We start from the raw sequence: 24,005 nt of genomic DNA, 5'->3' as shown, positions 1-24,005 counted from the left end.
GTCAGTCAGAATGGTCAGTTGGAGCATTGAAGTGTAACGTTGTTATGAAGACGACCATTGTGAAGCTGCCTAGTGAAGCCAATATGTATTGATCGATATCTATTTAATAATAGAGCACCGAAGTCTGACGTCAATATCGCTAGAGGGCGCTAAGTCCACGGGTTCATGTACTTTTTATTTGCATTGTAATCCCCATAGGGGGATTTTAGATCGCCTCATATAAGAACTGTGATTGAAAAATAAGCAAATCATCCTGGCCGTTTCACTCATATGGATTGGATATGAAGGGCACGTTCGGAAATAGCGCACTGAGCGCACTGTGCAATGCAAACTAATAGGCCAGTGTGCTCCGGTGCGGTATTTCCGAACGCACCCGAAGAATCAACTGACTGAGAGAAAACGCTAATGTTACTGCTGTTGAATTAGTTACATTTTTGCTAGAAACAGACTGTATCAAATATTTTGGACTGACTCATAAACGATACAGACACCTTCCCGACTATCGCCGGGGCAGTTTGTTTATTTTTGGACCACAATGCTTACAGTATATGAGACGGTTTTAAGATGACCCCATGTTATTCTCCATAGAGAAAAACATCCATGAACCAGGGGATGAGCGAGTGGCATCAGGACTTAGGCGCTCTATAGAGCACCGAAGTCCTGATGTCACTCGCTCATCCCCTGGTTCCAAGGGGTTCGCGGATGGACAATAACATTGGGTCATCTTAAAATCGTCTCGTATAAGAATGTCTCTGGTGTCTCTGTATCGTTTAAGACAGTCAGTCATATTTGATAGTCTGTTTCTAGCGAAAAATGAAACTAATTCGGCAGCAATAACATTAAATTATTCATATCCATAAGTGTATGTTAAACGGCCAGGATGATTTGTTTATTTTTCAAACACAGCTCTTATATGAGACAATCTATAATACAAATAAATAAATACATGAACCTGTGGATTTAGCGCCCTCTAGCGGTATTGACGTCATACTTCGGTGCTCTATAATAATGGTACTTGAAGCATTACAGTACATAACGTCTCTGCCGGGTGGAAACCTCCATCCAAAAGGTACTCACATTTTGTACTCGAGCAAAAGTATCAATACTGCCATATAGAAATACTCTGTTACAAGGAAAGGTCCTGAATTCAAAATGTACTTGAGTAAAAGTACAAAAGCATTGGTATCAAAATGTACTTAAAAGTACCAAAAGCAGAAAGTACTCCTTATGCAGAATGAGAATGTCTTCTTTCAAGTTTTCATATTTTTCAAAAAAAAAGAAATCACAAAATGGAGACACAAAGTCTCCTGTGTCTCCATGGGGGACCACTGCTGGTCATCAATTTATCCATGACTTATTCATAGACTTGGATCCATGAATTAAAGTCTCCATGGGGTGAGTAATCGATAGGGAAAAAAAAGCAAAGGTAGAGACGCAAACAAACTTATTTTAGCGTTCGTCCCAGCGGTGTGATATGTCCTGTTACAAGTGATTCAATTGGTTCAATTCAATGGTTGCTTGCAACTAAATGCGTCTACTCGCAAAGGAGTTGCATGGCGACCCATTGGTTTGTTTTGGGCTTAAATGTACGGAGGAAAACACTGAATATGGAGAAGTTTCCACCCAACAGGGATGATATGTATATATATACTGTATATACCGGGGATCGACTTCGGTACAGGGCCAGGGTGTGATGACTGAAATGAATCAGTAAGCCTACATTAAGCTTTAGAGATGTTGTACTGTATGAGCGAGCAGCTAAGGATGCTGGGTATTGTAGTCAAGCTAAAGATGACGAAGAAGAAATAATAGATCTAGTTTTGGACTATCTATCCTTTTGACAGTTGAATGGTTGATATATAAAGTGGCACAAATCAAAAAATAAAAACAATATTTTTCTTAATGATAATGGTCATTTGTGTTTATTGATGTTTTCAGGAAAATAATACTTTATAGACTGGTACTTTTTGGTAGCAACACCATTAACAACATTATTTTAGCTCATTAACTTAAAGGATACAAAAAAACTAAACGAATGGGTTAGTCCCCCAAAACTGTCATCTTTAACCAATGGAACAAAAATACAAAACCATTTCTAAATCAAAACATCCGTGATGGTCCGCCTGATTTTGGTTGCGCAACGAAAAGAGACTATCAACCTACAAGTTCACAGCGACATCGCAGTGCGTTGCGAGCTTGTAGATTGGGGATTTTCGGTGCGCGACACTGACGTGCATCCGATCCTAAATCAGGCTTTAAGAGGCACAGTGCATTGCTTCTCCAACAAAGAGAGATCTACAACATCTTCGAGAAACCCTCTTATATCCACATTCAAAATGTGTGTTCTTCCGTAAAATAACGATTAACTTGATCACACTACAGCTTCAACGGCAGCAAAAGTAGCAGATCCGTGAGCTCGTTTCTAGCCTGTAGGTCTGCTACTTTTTTCCGTTTTTACTATATTTGAATCATGTGAGGTTTCCAGCCGTCAACAGGGTTCTGTGGCGGTGCCGTTTGGAGACTGTTTGGAGAGCGGCTTCTCGAACTCCTCCCTGGGTTCTGTCTTCTTGACCTCCTCCCTGGGTTCTGTCTTCTTGACCTCCTCCCTGGGTTCTGTCTTCTTGACCTCCCTGGGTTCTGTCAGGGAGCCGTTGGGAGAGCGCTTGGCGACCACCTTCTCGAACTCCTCTCTGCTCAGCATGTTCTTCGTGATGGTCTTGCTCTCCTCCAGCTTGGGCAGGATGACGGCTATGTAGCCCTCGGTGGACGGCTGTACGGTGGTCACATGGAAAAAGACAACAGCGGTTCCACTATTTACTATTAGGCATGTAGTCAAAGTCCTATTTGTCACACACGCAGTGAAATTTGTTCTCCGCATTTGACCCATCTCTTGGAGTGTTAAGCTGCAGCCGTGCCGTGTTCGGGAATCATTTGTAGTTGATCTGACCACCCAATCCAATCCTTGATGCTGAGTGTCAAGCAGGGAGGCACCGGGTCCCACTTTTACAGTCTTTGGTATGACCCGGCTGAGGATCGAACACCAACCTCCCAGTTTCAGGGCGGACACTCTAACCACAAGAGTGTCCGTATGACACTCTTGTGTCATACGGACACATACGGACACTCTTGTGTACAGACACACAAGTGTCTGTATGACTGTCTAGCATGTAACGCTAATATCGTTAATCGATAATATCATTAATCGATTCAAACTGGTGACTATTTAGATCGTGATTAAATCACAATTTGAGTTGTGATGCAAACAGCAGGGGGCGCCTAAACTTAAAAGAGAAAGAAAATACTGGATTTGTGCAAGATAAAAAATAGTTTTTTGGTCATTGGTCTGGAAAATATTTTATTTCTGGAATTTTAATTAAAAGAAAATTCAGCAATGAGTTCAATATAAATGACCCTGAACATAATTGGAGATCGGCTTGTATTTGTTTTTACGCCTGGAATCTACCCCGTCCAGGACAGGCTTCAGACGTGCCTCCTCAGGAGACTCAGATCTGAACCCATTTGATTTGGAGTTAGGAACCCGTTGCGACCGCATGGCCTTGCTGACGTCGAACCCACAACCTTCCGCATGAAAGGTATACGCTCTAACCACTACACTAGGGCGGCCCCCATCATCGGAGATCGGTAATCGGTCTTAACCCATTCTGACCTGAGATCAGATTCTAAAAATGTCTTCTACATCCTGACAGTTTTCTGAAAAAGCTATGTTTCTATGTCGGTGGTTCTTCGATTTTTCAAAAATAGCAGACCTACAAGCTCGTAGAGCTGCTATTTTTCAATAGCTAAAGCATAACATAATGCTAACACCAAAAGGGGTTCCCGCCCAAAATGGGTTAACTTCAATATTGTACATCTCTAACAGGGATAGATTACTAATGTATTATTTTATGACCGATATGAATGATGATCATGTTATTGTGGTGCATTGTTCACCTTTTCCAGCAGCAAAGCAGGTCTCTCCAGAATGCTCATATTGACCTCGAGAAGACGACCCCGGATGCAGCTGTAGGGGAACGACCCATAGAGATGGTTTAAGTGTAATAAAATAGAACATTCGTAACCCATAGGTGGTTAAAGGACAATTTCGGACTAGAAGGCTTTCTTACCTTTATTTGTAGTTAAGTCCCCACCAAAGCGTTCCAGGTGTTATTTTGTGCAAAAACGCATTATTGGCTATTTCCCCTACCATAAGCCCTCAATGGGGAGTTGGGTTTTAGTGCTAATTCGCTTATTTCCATCTTTTTTTTTAATATATCCTCTCTTCATAATGTAAGTAGTATCCCAAGCGGCACACGTTTACTAGTTATTTTTGATGGAAATAAGCGAATTAGCACTAAAACCCAACGCCCCATTGAGGGCTTATGGTAGGGGAAATAGCCAATAATGCGTTTTTGCACAAAATAACACCTGGACCTCTTTGGTGGGGACGTAACAACTACAAATAAAGGTAAGAAAGCCTTCTAGAAATTCCGTTTAGATGCATTACAAAATATATTTCACCTGAAGATTGTGTACTCTGTGTCATCTGTGCATGTTATCCTACACAGGGGAGCGAAGTCTGTCAAAAACTGTCCCCCCTGTAGAGAATAGAGAGAACATTATGTCCAATATACGGTACATACAAATAACACGAATCACAGGCATTCTAGTAAAAAAGGACATCGTTTGCCTGGTACAATGGATCACAATAAAAAAACAGACATACTAGGATTGAGTTAATGTGATTAAGTTTACCCGTTTGGACTTGCCAGACACTTTGTTGTTGAGGCGGCTGCAGCCGTCACTGATCTGATAGTTGATTCTGCTGATGGTGCGTCCTTTCTGGAGGAGAGGATGGGTCTCCGCTAGAGTCACCACACAGATTCTACAGGCAGGGAAGGAACACAACGCAAGACCTGTGAAGTGTGTGTGTGTGTGTGTGTGTGTGTGTGCGTGCGTGCGTGCGTGCGTGCGTGCGTGCGTGCGTGCGTGCGTGCGTGCGTGCGTGCGTGCGTAATAAAATAAGACCTGGAACGCATCTGTGTGTAACATGTTTTGTATTGTGTAATAAAATAGTTAAAGTTGACACTCATCGTGATGAGCGGACTCTTACCTGTTGGAATGCTGCAAAACACAGTGGTCTTCACAAGGGTTCCCCTTCATGTCTAAACAACAGAGGCACACAAAACTATAACTATTCCTGTTTTTTTATATAGATGTATTTTCTTTTGGGTCTAACGGAGGTATTCATTCATTGATTGAATGACATTTTGTGTGTACTGAATATATTAGTGTCTGGACGCTACTGTGGTACCTGCATGGGAAACTGTGGACTGGATTTTGGGTGTGGGCTGGAGTCTCTAATACACGCAATATCAAACTGAGTTCTTCTGTGAATTTACTGATTTACTGTTGTATTGAGTGAAGGTTTGCTTTTTGGGTAACCTATCCCTGGCTATATGCTTTACAGGTTCATGTGGTTTACTGCGATATCTATCCTGGTAATCCACTGTAAGGTTGACTTTAAAAAAATAAGCAGTTTGTTCCAAAGTGGACCAAATTGTGTTAGGCATTTGCCTAACTGGCACCCCAAAACAGAGTAACATCAAGTCAAACCGTTACAAGTGTATTATGTATATTTGTATTGTACGTCTCTAAATGTTCTGATGAATTGAAAATGGTGGACCCTGTTGTAAACAAGTGCAATATGCTTTATCAGTGTGTTGTCCACAGTAAGTATTTGTATTAAGTTGTGCTTTCATGTGAAATGTACCCATTCTGCAAACTGTTAATAAATACTTCAAACAATCAATCAAACCCTTCATGTCTAAACAGAGGAACACACAACTATACAGCTTGCTCAACTGCTGCCTTAAGTTATAACACATGAAATAATAGGTGTGTGTGTGTGTGTGTGTGTGTGTGTGTGTGTGTGTGTGTGTGTGTGTGTGTGTGTGTGTGTGTGTGTGTGTGTGTGTGTGTGTGTGTGTGTGTGTGTGTGTGTGTGTGTGATGCACGCCTCTAGTTTGTTTCAAAAATATTCCAAGATGTGTCAGGATTAAATAGGATAACATAGCCAATCTACAAGCTCATAGCTCACTATTATTTTTTCGAAAAGTCAAGAGTTTAAAATGGGGTTAAAGTGGTTCAACTAATTTTGTGAGTGATGCTCCATTAAGCCCCCCCCCCCCCCGCCCCCCTCTCTCTCTGACGGACCACTAGCTGCCTTGCAGACTTTGAGAACCACTGGTTTAACTAAGTCATAACTTGACTTGTGTGTGTCTGTCTGTCCAGAGTAGACTCCAGCTAGGTCAGTTATCAGTTAGCCTCGGAAACCCAGACGTTTGTATTCCCAGGAAGAAAAAAAGAATCAGTTATCAGTTAACTCTATTGACCATCAGCAGCATGTGATCAGATTTTCTCTCTCTCTCTCTCTCTCTGACCAATATGCTAGGCTAACAGTTAGCATGAGCATTCATCTCCAGACAGGAGTCACAGGACAGACGGATGCATTTATTTACCTGCTCTGTACCAACGCGTGTAATAGCGGTCTATAACTGAAGCCGGAGCTCTCTCCTCTGGGTCTCTCTGCTCCGTGTCCTCCATCTAATATGATATGGATCTACTGTAATTTAACATAAATAAACATACACAGCAACCGTCAGGCAGACACAGTAGTACTTTAGTTTTTAGCAGACGGACAGTAAATTGAGCCGTACCCACGCGCGATGTGCTGTCCGTCTTTCAAATGGATCCGGAAAAAACGTGGGAGCAAATAATTCAAACATTCCGGCCTGGGAATTAAGCTGCAGGTGAGTGTGAACTGAAGTGTTTTTGACAACAGTAGTTAGTCATTTTTAGCACCATTTGCAGCCAATATTCATGGTACTGTAGGCCTACTACAATGTGTTGCTTTTGTTATTGACGAAGGTTTTAGGTCCCCAAACAAAGAAGGGTGTGGAAGGGGGATTTACTTGTCACTCACTGCACTTGCTTGCTGCTTCACAATATTATTTGTGCAATGCTACAGTACGTGTGTATTTAATGTTTAAAACAAAACAGAAAAGTTTGTTTTTTAAGGTTCAAGGTTCAAGGTTGTGCTTTATTCTTACATCTTGTGTACAGGTACATAAGAGTAAAACTTATTTAGTACACATTATGCATGCCATTTGACAATCAATCTCTCTGTGTGACATGGGGCCCATACGTTACATGTCAGACACAGTTCTTCAACGTTTTTAATGTAAGGGTCAATTTTCATTTTGGTTCCATTTGTACCCGATTGATTGATTGACTTACTGAAAGCCTGGGTACCGATAGCCGCAATTTGCAACTCTAGATTTTTTTATAATGGGATGAATCTAGCCCGTCTCCGGACCCCCCGGGTTGAGCTCCTTTGGACCCCTACCACGTAGGGTCCGGTATCACCGGCTTCAAGCGACATGGGATGCAATCTGATTTACCCTGACTTAGCCCTGTGCTGCGGTGTGGGTGTCACGCTGACATATTCCAAACGAAGCATATGAACGCTATAGGAGACAACGAACCTTCTGACCCCCCCCGCGAACGACTCAGAAGCCGTTAAGTATTTTTAATGTTTGTACGACCGTTTTGGCAGCTCTGAAATTCTCTCTTGTTGACATCCCATTGTACCGCCTCCAGCATCTCGGTTGGCTAGCAGCGCCTCCCTACGCGCCTCGTAGGCGCAGCTAGCCAACCGAGATGTCAACAAGGAGGGACCGAAGAGAGAATTTCAGAGCTGCCAAAACGGTCGTACAAACATTAAAAATACTTAACGGCTTCTGAGCCGTTCGCGGGGGGGGTCAGAAGGTTCGTTGTCTCCTATAGCGTTCATATGCTTCGTTTGGAATATGTCAGCGTGACACCCACACCGCAGCACAGGGCTAAGTCAGGGTAAATCAGATTGCATCCCATGTCGCTTGAAGCCGGTGATACCGGACCCTACGTGGTAGGGGTCCAAAGGAGCTCAACCCGGGGGGTCCGGAGACGGGCTAGGATGAATCTAGAGTTGCAATACCCTCCATTGACTCCCCACTCATCATTTTGCGTTTGCGATCTGCTTGTCTTAAACGACGTTAAACTCACCAACATTGCAGCTGTAGTCCAAGCTTGAATTATTCTCTTTCAATCTGCAAAGCTTGTTTTTCATAAAAATCCCCCGTAGACATGTTATGAGCTACTTTCTGTCAAGAAATTCTGTGCAAGTGATTATTTTTCTAAGTGCTGGAGTTTGGAAGCGCTCGTCGTAAGTCACTGAACGTCCCTGCATGCATCTGTTTCGCATTTGCACATAATGCAGGAGGCAGCAGCGCGACCCCTTAAAAAAACGAGCGCTTCCAAACTCCAACATTTCTTCTTCTTGACAGAAAGTAGCTCATAACATGTCTACGGGGGATTTTTATGAAAAACAAGCTTTGCAGATTGAAAGAGAATAATTCAAGCTTGGACTACAGCTGCAATGTTGGTGAGTTTAACGTCGTTTAAGACAAGCAGATCGCAAACGCAAAATGATGAGTGGGGAGTCAATGGAGGGTATTGCAACTCTAGATTCATCCCATTATAAAAAAATCTAGAGTTGCAAATTGCGGCTAGGGTACCGAATGCCGCAATTTGCGGCTAGGGTACCGAGGCTACTGACTGACTGACTGATTGAACGAACACGATACAAAATCTGTTACTGTGGACGACACACCATGATAAAGCATTACACGTGTTTAAAACAGGGTCCACCATTTTCAATTCATCAGAACATTTAGAGACGTACAAATATACACTTTTATATAAGAAAAAATCATCATAAAGTCTGATTAAACCACTTGTGTTTTTGTGTGACATGTTTTCGTATGACAGCGTATTCACAAAAACAACGCAAATAGTCAACGTGGCATCGTGACATGATGTGAGCTTGTATCTGCTACTTTCACTATTTTAAGAAGAAACAGAGCTCAATTTAAAATGTTTTCCCCCAAATCTATTATTATTATTATTATTATTACTAATTTCATAATTGATTAAATTGATTCGTTGGGTTCACTGTTGCATGCCATCCACACACAGACCACTAGATGTCACCCTGTCACAAGCAGCTCCCAAGAGTTTATGCTTGAGCTCAGTCAGTGCAGGCAGTGCTGCACATTCTGCACAAACATGCCACTCCAGAAGACTCACTCTAGGAGCTGATGCCAACGTTCATGCCAGTTATGCCAGGCTGTCCTAGTGCCAACGTTTTTGGCTGGGGACTCCCCGGGAATTCATGCTTTGGCCATGTCTCGAAAATAACTTCACACTTGACATTTAACCACTTGAACCCCAGCATCCCTATAATCCGATCTGCCATTTCACCAGAAATGGCAGATCTACAAGCTCACAATGTGTCACAATGTGACACATTGTGAGCTTGTAGACCGGCCATTATGATTTTGGGCATTGAGATCAGATTCTAAAACTGTCTTCTAAATCCTGACAGTTTTCTGAAAAAGTTATGTTTCTATGTCAGTCGTTCTTTGATTTTTCAAAAATAGCAGACCTACAAGCTCGTAGCGCGCCACTCGGTGGCACGCTATGAGCTTGTAGATCTGCTATTTTTCAATAGCTAAAGCATTACATAATGCTAACACCAAAAGGGGTTCCCGCCCAAAATGGGTTAATAAGTATAGAGGGTCTAAGTGGTTAAACTGAAGTGATTTTGATCAATTCCAAATATTATATAAGTATTCCGAGGCGTCCCTGGACTTGCATCACGGCACCCATAGCCTCGGGTGCCACGGCACCCACTTTGAGAAGCACAGCTGTAGATACTAAATGTGTCCCTTTTACGAGATTTATTTGTCCAACCAAACCCAGTAAACCAATGTGTTATAGCGATTATCATGTCGTCTCTGTCGTGTGGAAACCTCATATGTCCAAAACTGTTACTTTTCAGGATTCAAATAAAATAAAATAAAAACGGTACACAAAAAGTAGCAGATCTACAAGCTCCTTTTGATGGTTTGGTGTGAGTGTGACGCTGTAGTGTGATCAAGTATAGGGCCGCTAATTTACGGAAAAAATAAAAACCCACACAACTAACCCTTTTTGGTGTTAGCATTATGTTATGCTTTAGCTATTGAAAAATAGCAGATCTACAAGCTCATAGCGTGCCACCGAGTGGCGCGCTACGAGCTTGTAGATCTGCTATTTTTGAAAGATCGAAGAACGACTGACATAGAAACATAGCTTTTTCAGAAAACTGTCAGGATGTAGAAGACATTTTTAGAATCTGATCTCGGGTCAGAATGGGTTAATTCAGAATGTGGAGATAAGAGGTTTCTGCCCCGACAGACACTCCCAACACCAACGATGGCAAAAATGTCACGGCGGCAGTGAGTGAGGGAATGGAACTCCTATGTGTTATATCAGTGAGTGAGGGAATGGAACTGTTATATTTCCACCCCTACAATATGTGATTTATTTTTCAGTGCCACACTAATGCTAATGAATCTTGCAGATGGCAAAACACGGTGCTGTTGCAGTCTAAACGTCTCCGTCCACTAGTCCCGTCATTATGTAATGCCAGTGGTTCTCAAACCGTGGCTCGGGAGTCGGGACCTCCCTCCAGCAGGGTGCCCAAATGATTTTGTTGGGCAAATCGCTCCCCATTCATAGCATAGAGTATAAAGAAGGATAGAGACTGAACTGGCGTGAAGCTCCGCCCCCCCCCCAATTCATGTCAGTGGAAGTTGCTCAGTGGCGTTTTGAAGCACCCGGAAGAGCCTTCTACTTCCGCCTTTTTTTCGATTTGGGCACCAAAATTTGGTGCCCAAAATGCGGAAGTGCAAACGCACTCAACGTTAAAGCAGCCCAGCTGCACGGGGTTTCCTCATCATACTTCCACGGGTCCGCCTGCAGTCCCTCCTCTTACCACTAGGGCCCAGTGCTTCAACGTTGGAGAGCCTCACTGGCCCCTTGATTCATAGCCTACTACTAGTATTAGGTGCAAAGGTTGAGGTGACAACCGGAAAACGACAACATAACGTCACACCGCGGTGGTAAGCGACTCACCGCTCACCCAAACCCACCGTTTCGGTGGTCACCTTATCACCTAAAACTGGAGTCATGAATGGGACTCGAACACGCAACGCGCTGTCAGGCCAGAGCCTATATGTGGCATGGGCCAATTTAATGACTTTTAAGACCTTTTTAATACCTCTGAAATGAAACAAAAAACATACAAAAATAAGACCACTACTGTGTCAAAAGTATTCGACAAACTATACTAAAGAAACTGTCAAACCTTGGCAAATATTGCCCAAGGCAAGTGGGCTTGTAGTTTGGCTGTTTTTGCAAAATGTATCTATGGAACCGAGTCAAACATTCTGACTATTTTGGAGAGGCTGCACACTCCCCCGATCTCTCCCTGCTGTGCTGACCGATGCTGACAGCTCACATTCCAAATAGTTAGGTAAAGTTAGCTTAAGTTGTGGCAAATCTGCAAAAAAAATACTTACCACTAGCTTTCTTCGCAGATGTGTTCATAAACATGTCTACTTTCACAGAAAGAATTGTTCCAACCCAACTCCCTTGGGAAACTTTGTGACAGCTGCTGAAAGTTGGGGTACCATTATCAACACAATAAGAATTCCAAATGTCATTATACTTTAAGTAGCATGTGACATTTTTCATGATGCTGAATCCATTCCAAGCATGAGTTTTGCACGAAAATACTCCTGACCTCATCACATTTGTGATGACGGCTATGGGCATTTTTAGGCAAAGGAGTGTTTTTTGTGCAAAACTAATGCTTGCAATGGATGACTGGGCACTGACTGACTTGATGAGTCAGTGTTGCCACGTCTGCTTATTATAAGCGACTTTGGGTTTCTTTATTCTGTAAAGTTGCTTGTATTTGCGGTAGTTGCGGGTTGGGCTTTCTGTCTGTATGTTGTTTAAACCAGTGGTTTTTATGTCATGAAAACCCCCAATTGAGTATGTATTTGTCCCTAACTCTCCATCTCAAAATATGTTTGCGCCAGGGAGCCCCGTAGCACATTTGTGTTGTTAGCAGATCTACAACCTCACGACGTGTCGCATCGTGTGTGTGTGTGTGCGTGCGTGCGTGCGTGCGTGCGTGCGTGCGTGCGTGCGTGCGTGCGTGCGTGCGTGCGTGCGTGCGTGCGTGCGTGCGTGCGTGCGTGCGTGCGTGCGTGCGTGCGTGCGTGCGGAATGTGCCCGGAATGCACAGTTTTGTGTGTATGAGGACGGAATGTGCTCAGCTGCTTATACAGTCTCTCTCCTTTGGGCTTGTTTTCATAGACCTGGTTGCTTATTCCTCCCGCAAAACCTGGCAACACCTGGGATGAGCGGCACAATGAGTTTTTCCATGTATATCAGCTGCAGCGACACCAGGAGTAGTTGGACATTTTCAGTCGAGACCAACACAATTTTTCCATGACTCCTTTTCTCTCCGCGGTAGGTCGCTCATATTAGTCAGTGATTAATGCAGCCATGCTTGTGGAAACGGTGGACGTGAAGCCAAGCGTATATACCTTGGGATATTCTGTACCTGGTTTGAAATAATACACTCATGTTCAATAAACGAGGCCATCCTGGCTTTGATGCTTATAGTAAGTATAGTACTGTATTATGTAAGTAAGCCTCACAGAGCCATAATAATGAATTGCATTTTTATAGCGCTTTCTATGCACTACGTGCTTACTCCAAGCGCTTTACAATGGTTCATTCATTCATACATTGGGAGGTGAAGCGGCGAACAGTTGACGCCAGCGTCCTCACTTCCCACATTCACACACCAATGGTGGCGAGCTCACACTGACCGACTCATTGGAGGCAATGTAGGGTTCAGTGTCTTGCCCAAGGACACTTCGGCATGTAGACAGGAGGAGCCGGGATTTGAACCGCCGACCCATGGATCATTGGACGACCTGCTCTACCTCCTGAGCCACAGCCGCCCCATGTGGCCCATCTAGGCAGTGGCCTATCTATCTGTTTGTGTAGCGTGGGGCAGCAAGCAGACCGGCGGGAGAATCGAACCCCGACCTCCCAAATTCCCAATCTCAGGGCGGACACTCTTAACCGCAAGGCCACTGAGCGGTCTATAAGGTGTACCATACAGCATTATCAGACCTGTGCAAATACACCTCACCCTGGGGGTCCATTTTTGAACTGATCAGTTCTTCCCATCCTAAAACTATAATAGAGAGTATGCGCATGCTTAAAGTGAATGGCACATCGAGTGGCAAAGCAACAGGCAAAGTGAGTTTAACATTGTTTAATGTTGTTTAATGCAATCAGATATGACTTTTCTGTGTGGATGTATGGGCTGTCAAGGCCAGAAAGTAGTTTTTTTATGATGTCACGCGCATACCCGCTATACAAACAGATTCCCAGAAGATACGGATTACAGGAAAAACCTACCATTCTATTAAAAGGTGGATCATAAATTATCGGCTATAGGCCACAAACGGGCCTTATATGGAAAGTCCTACTATTTGTCACATACGTTGCTGTGTGTGAAATGTGTTCTCCACATTTGACCCATAGATCTCTTCGATGCGGTGAGCCACAGCCGTGCCACGCTCGGGAATCATTTGTAGTTGATCTGACCCCGCCAGTCCAACCCTTGATGCCGAGTACCAAGCAGGGAGGCATTGGGTCCCATTTTTACAGTCTTTGCTCTTTGTCTCAGGGCGGACACTCTAACCACAAGGCCACTGAGCTGATGGAGCCATATGTTCTCATTCTGTGAGGGAAGGAGCTAGGGGTGGAGTTTGGAGTATGGACACAACATTATGACAACTTCCTGATGGGGACTTGAAGGATTCATGTTGAAGTCCTATGGGAAATCGGGAAAATGGTGCGCAAATGTTTGAATATATATCTATTTATATCTATATTCTTTCACAGTGAACGTTTTTAACTCAAATGTTTGCTTCTGGGGACAACATATTTGCAGATGAGGGTCAGCAGCCAAGTACAGATAATTCTGGGGCTCCTTGACATGAAATAGTTTGAGAACCACTGATATAGAAACATAGGTTTTTTTCAGAAAACTGTCATGATTTAGAGAAGACATTTTGTAGAATCTGGTCTCAGGTCTTAATGGGTTAAACCCTCTATACTTGATAAAACAGACGTGTAAAGAGTGCATTTGGTAGTCTCTTATTTCACTGTACACAAATCGATTCGCCATGAATAGCAGATCTACAAGCTCACAGCGTGTTGCAACGCAATCGTTAATCGCAATTATGTTTTCCACAATAATCATCTGATGTCCTTTTCACATGGCCCCCCTAAAGCACGTGCACACGTCTTCACGTACAGGTGTATGTGCGCGTGCGCAACACATCTAGTCGGTGTGTCGTTCGTTTTGACATATGGCTTTTTATGGTTTTAGCACAAATGCATCTGTGTTTATCGGTGTATATTGTTGGTGTCTGTTTCCACCTGTCGGTCTGCATGTGTATACATATTTCCTGACACTTGCATATCGCTCCAGTACTGTTTAAACTAAACACTCCAACCTCACACACTCTCTCTCTGCTACTGGGTTCACTGGCGTGCCGACAGACAGACAGACAGACAGACAGGCATCCTGAGTGTCTCCAGCTGTATACTTGGCCCCTGTCCGGGGTGACTGCATGCGCGCCTTCCTAGGCTATAGCTCCACGTCAGCTTCTGCTGCTGTGCAGTAGCTCTCCTTCTGGCCCTCTGTCTTTCATATCTTTTTGGGGGCTTTTCTGCCTTTATCTGGATAGTACAGAGACTAGTGAGTGACAGTAAACGGGGAGAGAGAGAGAGAGACGGGGGAAGCAAAGGCCTTCGCGCTCGGGAATCGAACCTCCTGCGACTCGCTGTAATTAGAGCCTACATGTGGTACTACTGTATTCGCCTTAACGACTAGGTTTTTTGCCAATTCAACATTGGCAATAAATGCGCGCAAGATGCATCACTTTGTGCCGCGTTGCGAGCATGCTCGTAGATCTGCTATTTTTTGAATAGCCAACGTAAATGGATAAAAGTGGTTAAAATGATTGTGATGCTTATTATCTTAACACATTTAGCTGGGGCCCTTTTTTTTGGAACCCACGTGACTTTGAGAACCAATGCACTGACTATAGGCCATCGGCAGCCCATCTGTTTTGCCGCTATACGCTCTCTCCTCCAGTCGTTTGTCTTCTTCATACTGTAGAGTTGGGCCTCGGTGCCAGAGGAGGAGAGCCTGATAAGGACACATGTAGAAATGTTCTCCATGAAGGGAGGGAGCGTTGCTCCACTCTGTAGAGGACAAACAGAAACGAGGGGTCACGGACGGCCACGCGTCAACGCAGAGACAAATGTGACCAGATTTGACTGAGCGCCTGCCATCGCGCAAATTCCAGCTTTTCACCAGAGGAGAAAAACTTTAGTTTTTTTCAAAATGAGTTAATAGCACAAGCAGACTCTTCACATACTAGAGCATGTCTGAAATAATTGTCAGAGCTGAAATCGTAAATATGAAATAAATGTTTAAACATGTAGCTAGGTGTAAGACATTACTCTATAAGCCATATCTCCAAAACTGGTGGGTCAAACTGAACAACCAATATGTCAATTTGAAGCTAGGGTTCCCTGCTTTCATATGACATGAATAAACCGAAAATTCAAAGGTTTCCAATCCAATGGCAGTCTCTCAGTCAAATCACAAATGATGATTTCCTGGTTTCTCTTGACTCAGTCATGAAGGATGTGTTGGTCAATGCAGAAAGGCAGACGATGATCTTAGTGTAATATATTGGAGGGATGCTTGCTGTGTGTGGCGGTTTGGACCACATATGGAGGGGATTATAGGAAGCGAGATTGTTTAGTTTCTTTGTGTGTGTTTTTAGTGTTTAACGCCATCTGGAGTATCAGTAAAGGCTTGAGAAGCTGCCGTTTAGGAAGGCTAGTTGTAGAGGAAATGTTTCTCTCTGGAACTAATCTCAATATCCATCTAGTCGTCATATAACGCAAGCCTTTACTGTACATGATTGTTTGTTTGTAACCTTTATTTCAGGGGAATCCAATTGAGACCAGGGTCGCTTTTCAATGGCGCCCTGTATACAAATAAGAACATTTACATTTTACATACATGACATGGACACACAGTACAACATATATAATACACAAGCACATACACACAGAAACAAAACCTTGTAACCAAATGTTACAGAAAGCAGGTGCATATGCCTTCCTCTAGTGTGAGGTCAGTTAAGAGTCTCTTAAAAGTAGTAAACGAAACAAAAACATTCAACTTCAATTTGTTTTGACAACCATTCCATACATGTGGAGCATACACCCTGAAGGCAGTATCTCCCAATTTAGTAGTAGTTTTTGGTACCTTCAATAAAAGCATGATCACATTGATTCTGATGGAAAGAGAGACCTTCTGTTTTTGGGGATATTCAGATGAGGCACACAGAACGGTGTTGTCGCTGTCGGGCAGAAACCTCTTATCTCCATATTCTATATTATTTGTGTTTTCCGTAAACGAGCACCTTAAGGCCTATTCATAGTCCAGTTTTCGGTGAAGAGGTGACCACCGAAACGGTGGTTAGTAAAAAACAGACGTGTTGTGTGAGGTGAAGAGGTGACCACCGAAACAGTGGTCAGTAAAAAACAGACGTGTTGTGTGAGGTGAAGAGGTGACCACCGAAACGGTGGTCAGTAAAAAACAGAGACGTGTTGTGTGAGGTGAAGAGGTGACCACCGAAACGGTGGTCAGTAAAAAACAGAGACGTGTTGTGTGAGCGGTGACCAACGTGGCGTGACGTCATGTTTTCGGTGGTCAACCTCTTCACCGAAAACTGGACTATATGAATAGGCCTTTACTTGATCACACTACGGCGTCACACAAAAGCATCTATAAAGTAGAAGATCCGCGACCTTTAAACGTGGCGCAAAGCGACACATTTTGAGCCTGTAGATCTGCTACTTTTGATACTTGTGAATTTGAATCCTGAAAAGGACCTAATACGGTTTCCACCCAACAGAGACGATGTACAGTAGTCTCATTTCTGCATTTCTCTGGAGTGTAAGTTCAACTGGAAGAACCCGGGGAGAGATTCACACCGCAGTACTTGGGAGTTTTTCTGTGTGTTTTGTTTCTTATTTTTTGTTCTACTAAAAATGTGCTTTGGTGGTTTCCGTTGTGGAGGTGCACGGTGGTGGTGGTGGTTATGTGAGGACAGGAATCTGCTCCCAGTGGCAGTGAAGTGGTCTGAACTGAAGACTCTGAGCTGCCTGCTGGGGGAACTCCCACTGCCATGTGGATCCCAAACTGTTCAGCCCATGACCCAAACTAATGAAAATAGCAGATATACAAGCTCACAACGTGTCACTTCATGCCCCGATGTGGGCTTGTAGATTGGCTATTTTCACTACTTCTTAAGTTTGGTTCTATTCTGTAATTTATGGAATTTCTTAGATTTTTCTTTCATTTCTTCATGACATTAACTGGACATTTGGGAATGTTTTTTTTTAAAGTGTTTTGAAATAATAATAATTAAAAACCAAATGTAGGAAACAGAAACTAAGGGGACCCGTAATAACAATGTGTCCGTGACCCACACATGGGTCCCGACCCACTGTTTGGGAACCAGTGCCTCAAAGGGCCCGGTCCACAGGATCAGCGTGCCACAGTGACAGATCACTTTGTTTTTCTCCCATTTTTCATCCCCTCTTCCTCCTCCTCCTTCTTCACCTCCTCCTCCTCCTCCTCCTTCAAAGTCTTCATTCCAAAGCGCAGCCCTCTTGGAAAAATATTTTTAGAAAATACGACTTTGGATTACAAATGGAAAAGCTGGCTGTCCTCATAGCAGCACAGCAGGCCAGTGAAAGTTTCAACTTTCAAGTATCGGGGGGGAAGTCAAGTGGCAGATCTCTGCGAGATCCCAGAGGATGTTTTTTGACCTGTAGCCAAAAAAAACAAGGTCACACATGTCTGCACATAATCACAAGTCACTCCGATAGAGCTGCTCTCAGATCTGTGTGTCAATCGGTAGCATATGGTACAATCAATCATGTCTGGACCACTCTGTTATTACTGGCCTCTCTGCCAACAGAAGCATTGTGTGTGTGTGTGTGTGTGTGTGTGTGTGTGTGTGTGTGTGTGTGTGTGTGTGTGTGTGTGTGTGTGTGTGTGTGTGTGTGTGTGTGTGTGTGTGTGTGTGTGTGTGTGTGTGTGTGTGTGTGTGTGTGTGTGTGTGTGTGTGTGTGTGTACATACATAAGTTACAGTACATATCAGTGATGTGTGTGTGTCGGTTTCTGTCGACGCCCATATCCTTTTCTTACCCCCACAATATAAACACACTTGTTGGGTTGTTATTGTACACTAGACCGGTGCCCAGCTGTAGAACACAGAGTCGGTAATGATGGAAGTTGGAGAGCCATGCACCACCCGGCTACCCGTTGTACCCGTGATGTTGGAGATCCATGCCCCACCCGGCTACCCGTTGTACCCGTGATGTTGGAGATCCATGCCCCACCCGGCTACCCGTTGTACCCGTGATGTTGGAGATCCATGCACCACCCGGCTACCCGTTGTACCCGTGATGTTGGAGATCCATGCCCCACCCGGCTACCCGTTGTACCCGTGATGTTGGAGATCCATGCCCCACCCGGCTACCCGTTGTACCCGTGATGTTGGAGATCCATGCACCACCCAGCTACCCAACGTTGTACCCGTGTCAGAGTACCCGTTCCACCCATCTATCTGTGTCCCTTTAACCCACTTAGGCCTGACGTCGAAATAAAAAAAAAAGTCTTCTGAAAGTATATATTCAAAGATTTTTCAAAAATAGCTAAAGTATAACATAATGCTTAGTTAAAACACCAAAAGGGGTTCCCGTCTAGAATGGGTTAATGCCCATATTTATGGAGATTTCGGTATCTGTCTCTCCGTGTCCCTTTATTCCTATATATGGAGTTATGTGTCAGGCATGCCCAAATATGGAGTGCTGTGATCATGCCAGAACAGGCCAGCTCCATATATATGGAGCCCGGGCAGAGGCCCAGCTGTCCAGAGCCCGGGCAGAGGCCTTTTGTGGCGGTTCTGGACAACCGTGGGTCCGGCGGACTCGACACCGGGCACTCCACTCCCTGTGGGGGGTGTGGAACGCGTGTAGAATTTGAAGTCGGTGGGGCGAACGGGTCTCGAGTTACGTGGATTACAGACGTACATACGCACGTACAGAGACTTGGTGTATTTATACAGTAGCTAGATAACGACCTACTTCATATAATACTACAGGGTGTCACAAAAGCATCAAAAGTAGCAGATCCGCCAGCTCAAAATGTAAAAAGAAAATAGCAGATCTATAATCTCATGGTGCGTTGCATAGCTGCGTCGTGAGCTGCGTGTTGATCTTCCAATTTGGTATGCAACGCCGTCATTAGTATGATGATGTGGACTTTAAATTATTTAGGCCTGACGTCGAAATAAAAAAAACGTTTGCTCTGAAAGAATATATACCTATTCAAAGATTTGTGCCGCATTTTTAGGATTTTTCAAAAATAGCAGACCTACAAGTTTGTAGATCTGCTATTTTTCAATAGCTAAAGCATAACATAATGCTTACACCAAAAGGGGTTCCCGCCCAAAATGGGTTAAATCTGGCTTCCCACACACCGTCTCCCAGAGGAGTTAACTATAGCATTCCGCCAGTCACAGCCAATCTCCTGTTCTGTCACCATTAAGAGGTTGTATGTATGCTAATACGTGTGAGAACCTTTCAACACCAATAACCGACTGACTTTACTGTACCACTCTGACCGCAAAACACAGGATATGACCGTCGTTCCCCCAGGGGTTGTTACCATTGTGGATCGCTTTTATCGTGGCAACAAAACATTTAAGGCAGGGCCCCCATCATCATCTCTCTCTGTGTCCCAAAGACAAACCCTGTCATTTTCCTTTCACCTGATGTGTCTGCTGCTCGCAGGATTAACTCTTCTAGTTTGCCAACAGAGAGTATACCCACCCCCTTGAATTGAATGCTTACGACCATAATGGAAACAAGCCGAGGCTTTGCATTGCTTGTGTCATTGTACTTGCTATACTCTTTGGTATGACCCGGCCGGGGATTGAACCCCGACCTCCCAGTCACAGGGCGGACACTCTAACCACAAGGCCACTGAGCTGGTACCAAAGACTCTAAAAAATGGGACCCAATGCCTCCCTGCTTGACACTCAGCATCAAGGGTTGGATTGGGGGTAAGACCCTGCGACATACTAGCGTCATGTCCAGGGGGTGTACTTGTACATCAAGCTGCCTCACGCTACAGAAACAGGAGATAGGCTCCTGCCCAATGGGCCTCATGGCTCGGCAAGGCTACTTACTTTTTACTTACTTGCTGTACTGCTTGCAAACTGTCAGTAGAGTATCGGTACCAATCAATTGAATCAAAGATGAGCACAGAGTCATGACTGAAGGACGTGCTGTTGTTGTGACCTGAAATTATTAAAGGGATATAAGTCTGGGATATTTCAGAATGTTGTGTCTGGCTTTGATATTTGCAGGGGTGTCCCTGTCTCTCCATGCTCCTATTATAGTAAACAGGGGTGTCCCTGTCTCTCCAGCTCCTAGAGTAAACAGGGGTGTCCCTGTCTCTCCATGCTCCTATTATAGTAAACAGGGGTGTCCCTGTCTCTCCAGCTCCTATAGTAAACAGGGGTGTCCCTGTCTCTCCATGCTCCTATTATAGTAAACAGGGGTGTCCCTGTCTCTCCATGCTCCTATTATAGTAAACAGGGGTGTCCCTGTCTCTCCAGCTCCTAGAGTAAACAGGGGTGTCCCTGTCTCTCCATGCTCCTATTATAGTAAACAGGGGTGTCCCTGTCTCTCCATGCTCCTATTATAGTAAACAGGGGTGTCCCTGTCTCTCCAGCTCCTAGAGTAAACAGGGGGGTCCCTGTCTCTCCATGCTCCTATAGTAAACAGGGGTGTCCCTGTCTCTCCATGCTCCTATAGTAAACAGGGGTGTCCCTGTCTCTCCATGCTCCTATAGTAAACAGGGGTGTCCCTGTCTCTCCATGCTCCTATAGTAAACAGGGGTGTCCCTGTCTCTCCATGCTCCTACAGTAAACAGGGGTGTCCCTCTCTCCATGCTCCTATAGTAAACAGGGGTGTCCCTGTCTCTCCATGCTCCTATAGTAAACAGGGGTGTCCCTGTCTCTCCAGCTCCTAGAGTAAACAGGGGTGTCCCTGTCTCTCCATGCTCCTATTATAGTAAACAGGGGTGTCCCTGTCTCTCCATGCTCCTATAGTAAACAGGGGTGTCCCTGTCTCTCCAGCTCCTATAGTAAACAGGGGTGTCCCTGTCTCTCCATGCTCCTATAGTAAACAGGGGTGTCCCTGTCTCTCCAGCTCCTATAGTAAACAGGGGGGTCCCTCTGTCTCCATGCTCCTATAGTAAACAGGGATGTCCCTGTCTCTCCAGCTCCTATAGTAAACAGGGGTGTCCCTGTCTCTCCAGCTCCTATTATAGTAAACAGGGGTGTCCCTGTCTCTCCATGCTCCTATAGTAAACAGGGGTGTCCCTGTCTCTCCAGCTCCTATAGTAAACAGGGGTGTCCCTGTCTCTCCATGCTCCTATAGTAAACAGGGGTGTCCCTGTCTCTCCATGCTCCTATAGTAAACAGGGGTGTCCCTGTCTCTCCATGCTCCTATAGTAAACAGGGGTGTCCCTGTCTCTCCAGCTCCTATAGTAAACAGGGGTGTCCCTGTCTCTCCATGCTCCTATAGTAAACAGGGGTGTCCCTGTCTCTCCATGCTCCTATAGTAAACAGGGGTGTCCCCGTCTCTCCATGCTCCTATAGTAAACAGGGGGGTCCCTCTCTCTCCATGCTCCTATAGTAAACAGGGGTGTCCCTGTCTCTCCATGCTCCTATAGTAAACAGGGGTGTCCCTGTCTCTCCATGCTCCTATAGTAAACAGGGGGGTCCCTCTCTCTCCATGCTCCTATAGTAAACAGGGGTGTCCCTGTCTCTCCAGCTCCTATAGTAAACAGGGGTGTCCATGTCTCTCCAGCTCCTATAGTAAACAGGGGGGTCCCTGTATCTCCATGCTCCTATAGTAAACAGGGGTGTCCCTGTCTCTCCATGCTCCTATAGTAAACAGGGGTGTCCCTGTCTCTCCATGCTCCTATAGTAAACAGGGGTGTCCCTGTCTCTCCATGCTCCTATAGTAAACAGGGGGGTCCCTGTCTCTCCATGTTCCTATAGTAAACAGGGGTGTCCCTGTCTCTCCATGCTCCTATAGTAAACAGGGGTGTCCCTGTCTCTCCATGCTCCTATAGTAAACAGGGGTGTCCCTGTCTCTCCATGCTCCTATAGTAAACAGGGGTGTCCCTCTCTCTCCATGCTCCTATAGTAAACAGGGGTGTCCCTGTCTCTCCATGCTCCTATAGTAAACAGGGGTGTCCCTCTCTCTCCATGCTCCTATAGTAAACAGGGGTGTCCCTGTCTCTCCATGCTCCTATAGTAAACAGGGGTGTCCCTCTCTCTCCAGCTCCTATAGTAAACAGGGGTGTCCCTGTCTCTCCATGCTCCTATAGTAAACAGGGGTGTCCCTGTCTCTCCATGCTCCTATAGTAAACAGGGGTGTCCCTGTCTCTCCAGCTCCTGTAGTAAACAGGGGTGTCCCTGTCTCTCCATGCTCCTATAGTAAACAGGGGTGTCCCTGTCTCTCCATGCTCCTATAGTAAACAGGGGTGTCCCTGTCTCTCCAGCTCCTATAGTAAACAGGGGTGTCCCTGTCTCTCCAGCTCCTATAGTAAACAGGGGTGTCCCTGTCTCTCCAGGCTCCTATAGTAAACAGGGGTGTCCCTGTCTCTCCAGCTCCTATAGTAAACAGGGGTGTCCCTGTCTCTCCATGCTCCTATAGTAAACAGGGGTGTCCCTGTCTCTCCAGCTCCTATAGTAAACAGGGGTGTCCCTGTCTCTCCATGTTCCTATAGTAAACAGGGGTGTCCCTGTCTCTCCATGCTCCTATAGTAAACAGGGGTGTCCCTGTCTCTCCATGCTCCTATAGTAAACAGGGGTGTCCCTGTCTCTCCAGCTCCTATAGTAAACAGAGGTGTCCCTCTCTCTCCAGCTCCTATAGTAAACAGAGGTGTCCCTCTCTCTCCAGCTCCTATAGTAAACAGGGGTGTCCCTCTCTCTCCATGCTCCTATAGTAAACAGAGGTGTCCCTCTCTCTCCAGCTCCTATAGTAAACAGGGGTGTCCCTGTCTCTCCATGCTCCTATAGTAAACAGGGGTGTCCCTGTCTCTCCATGCTCCTATAGTAAACAGGGGGGTCCCTGTCTCTCCATGCTCCTATAGTAAACAGGGGTGTCCCTGTCTCTCCATGCTCCTATAGTAAACAGGGGTGTCCCTGTCTCTCCATGCTCCTATAGTAAACAGGGGTGTCCCTGTCTCTCCATGCTCCTATAGTAAACAGGGGTGTCCCTGTCTCTCCATGCTCCTATAGTAAACAGGGGTGTCCCTGTCTCTCCATGCTCCTATAGTAAACAGGGGTGTCCCTGTCTCTCCATGCTCCTATAGTAAACAGGGGTGTCCCTGTCTCTCCATGCTCCTATAGTAAACAGGGGTGTCCCTGTCTCTCCATGCTCCTATAGTAAACAGGGGTGTCCCTGTCTCTCCATGCTCCTATAGTAAACAGGGGTGTCCCTGTCTCTCCATGCTCCTATAGTAAACAGGGGGGTCCCTGTCTCTCCATGCTCCTATAGTAAACAGGGGTGTCCCTGTCTCTCCATGCTCCTATAGTAAACAGGGGTGTCCCTGTCTCTCCAGCTCCTATTATAGTAAACAGAAAATACTTTTTCCAGTGGCTTTGTTGAGTGAGTGAGACGTGTCTACGCAAGTTCAGTTGGCCCAGGAGAGGAAGGCCGAGCGGGGATTGGTGATACTGATAATTGTCACCTCATGTACTCCTACAGGCTGGGGGCGGGACCTGTCAGCAGGGAGTGT

The 24,005-nt window shown here is 45.1% G+C and overlaps 1 protein-coding gene across 5 annotated transcripts; it reads right to left on the bottom strand.

Moving 5' to 3' along the window:
• Positions 1-1,906: 1,906 nt before the first annotated feature.
• On the bottom strand, positions 1,907-6,763 carry abitram (actin binding transcription modulator). 5 transcript variants are annotated; one of them, XM_079523298.1, is made up of 7 exons: positions 6,717-6,763; positions 6,519-6,622; positions 5,111-5,162; positions 4,753-4,882; positions 4,519-4,595; positions 3,952-4,021; positions 1,907-2,770 (listed from the first exon to the last, which is right to left on the bottom strand). In XM_079523298.1, exons 2-7 carry the CDS (start codon positions 6,601-6,603, stop codon positions 2,489-2,491), a joined length of 696 nt encoding a protein of 231 aa, XP_079379424.1. In that variant the 5' UTR covers positions 6,604-6,622; positions 6,717-6,763; the 3' UTR covers positions 1,907-2,488. The 5 variants fall into 5 exon arrangements, with proteins under 5 accessions (XP_079379424.1, XP_079379425.1, XP_079379426.1 ...); XM_079523299.1 differs by lacking the exon at positions 6,717-6,763 and having other exon boundaries at positions 1,907-2,576; positions 2,607-2,770; positions 6,519-6,710; XM_079523300.1 differs by lacking the exon at positions 6,717-6,763 and having other exon boundaries at positions 1,907-2,575; positions 2,627-2,770; positions 6,519-6,710.
• Between the last annotated feature and the right edge of the window lie 17,242 nt (positions 6,764-24,005).

The sequence above is a fragment of the Electrona antarctica genome, assembly GCF_951216825.1.
Source record: "Electrona antarctica genome assembly, chromosome: 15".
NCBI lineage: Eukaryota > Metazoa > Chordata > Actinopteri > Myctophiformes > Myctophidae > Electrona > Electrona antarctica.
The sequence above is the reverse complement of the archived record's forward strand: the minus strand, read 5'-3'. Positions and strand labels throughout refer to the sequence as shown.

Coding starts and splice junctions, on each gene's coding strand:
- abitram (XM_079523298.1), bottom strand. CDS start 6,603: ATGGAGGACACGGAGCAGAGAGACCCAGAGGAGAGAGCTCCGGCTTCA. Junction 5,163..6,518: donor CACGCGTTGGTACAGAGCAG/GTAAATAAATGC, acceptor TCTGTTGTTTAG/ACATGAAGGGGAACCCTTGT. Junction 2,771..3,951: donor CTGCTTTGCTGCTGGAAAAG/GTGAACAATGCA, acceptor ACCACCGTACAG/CCGTCCACCGAGGGCTACAT.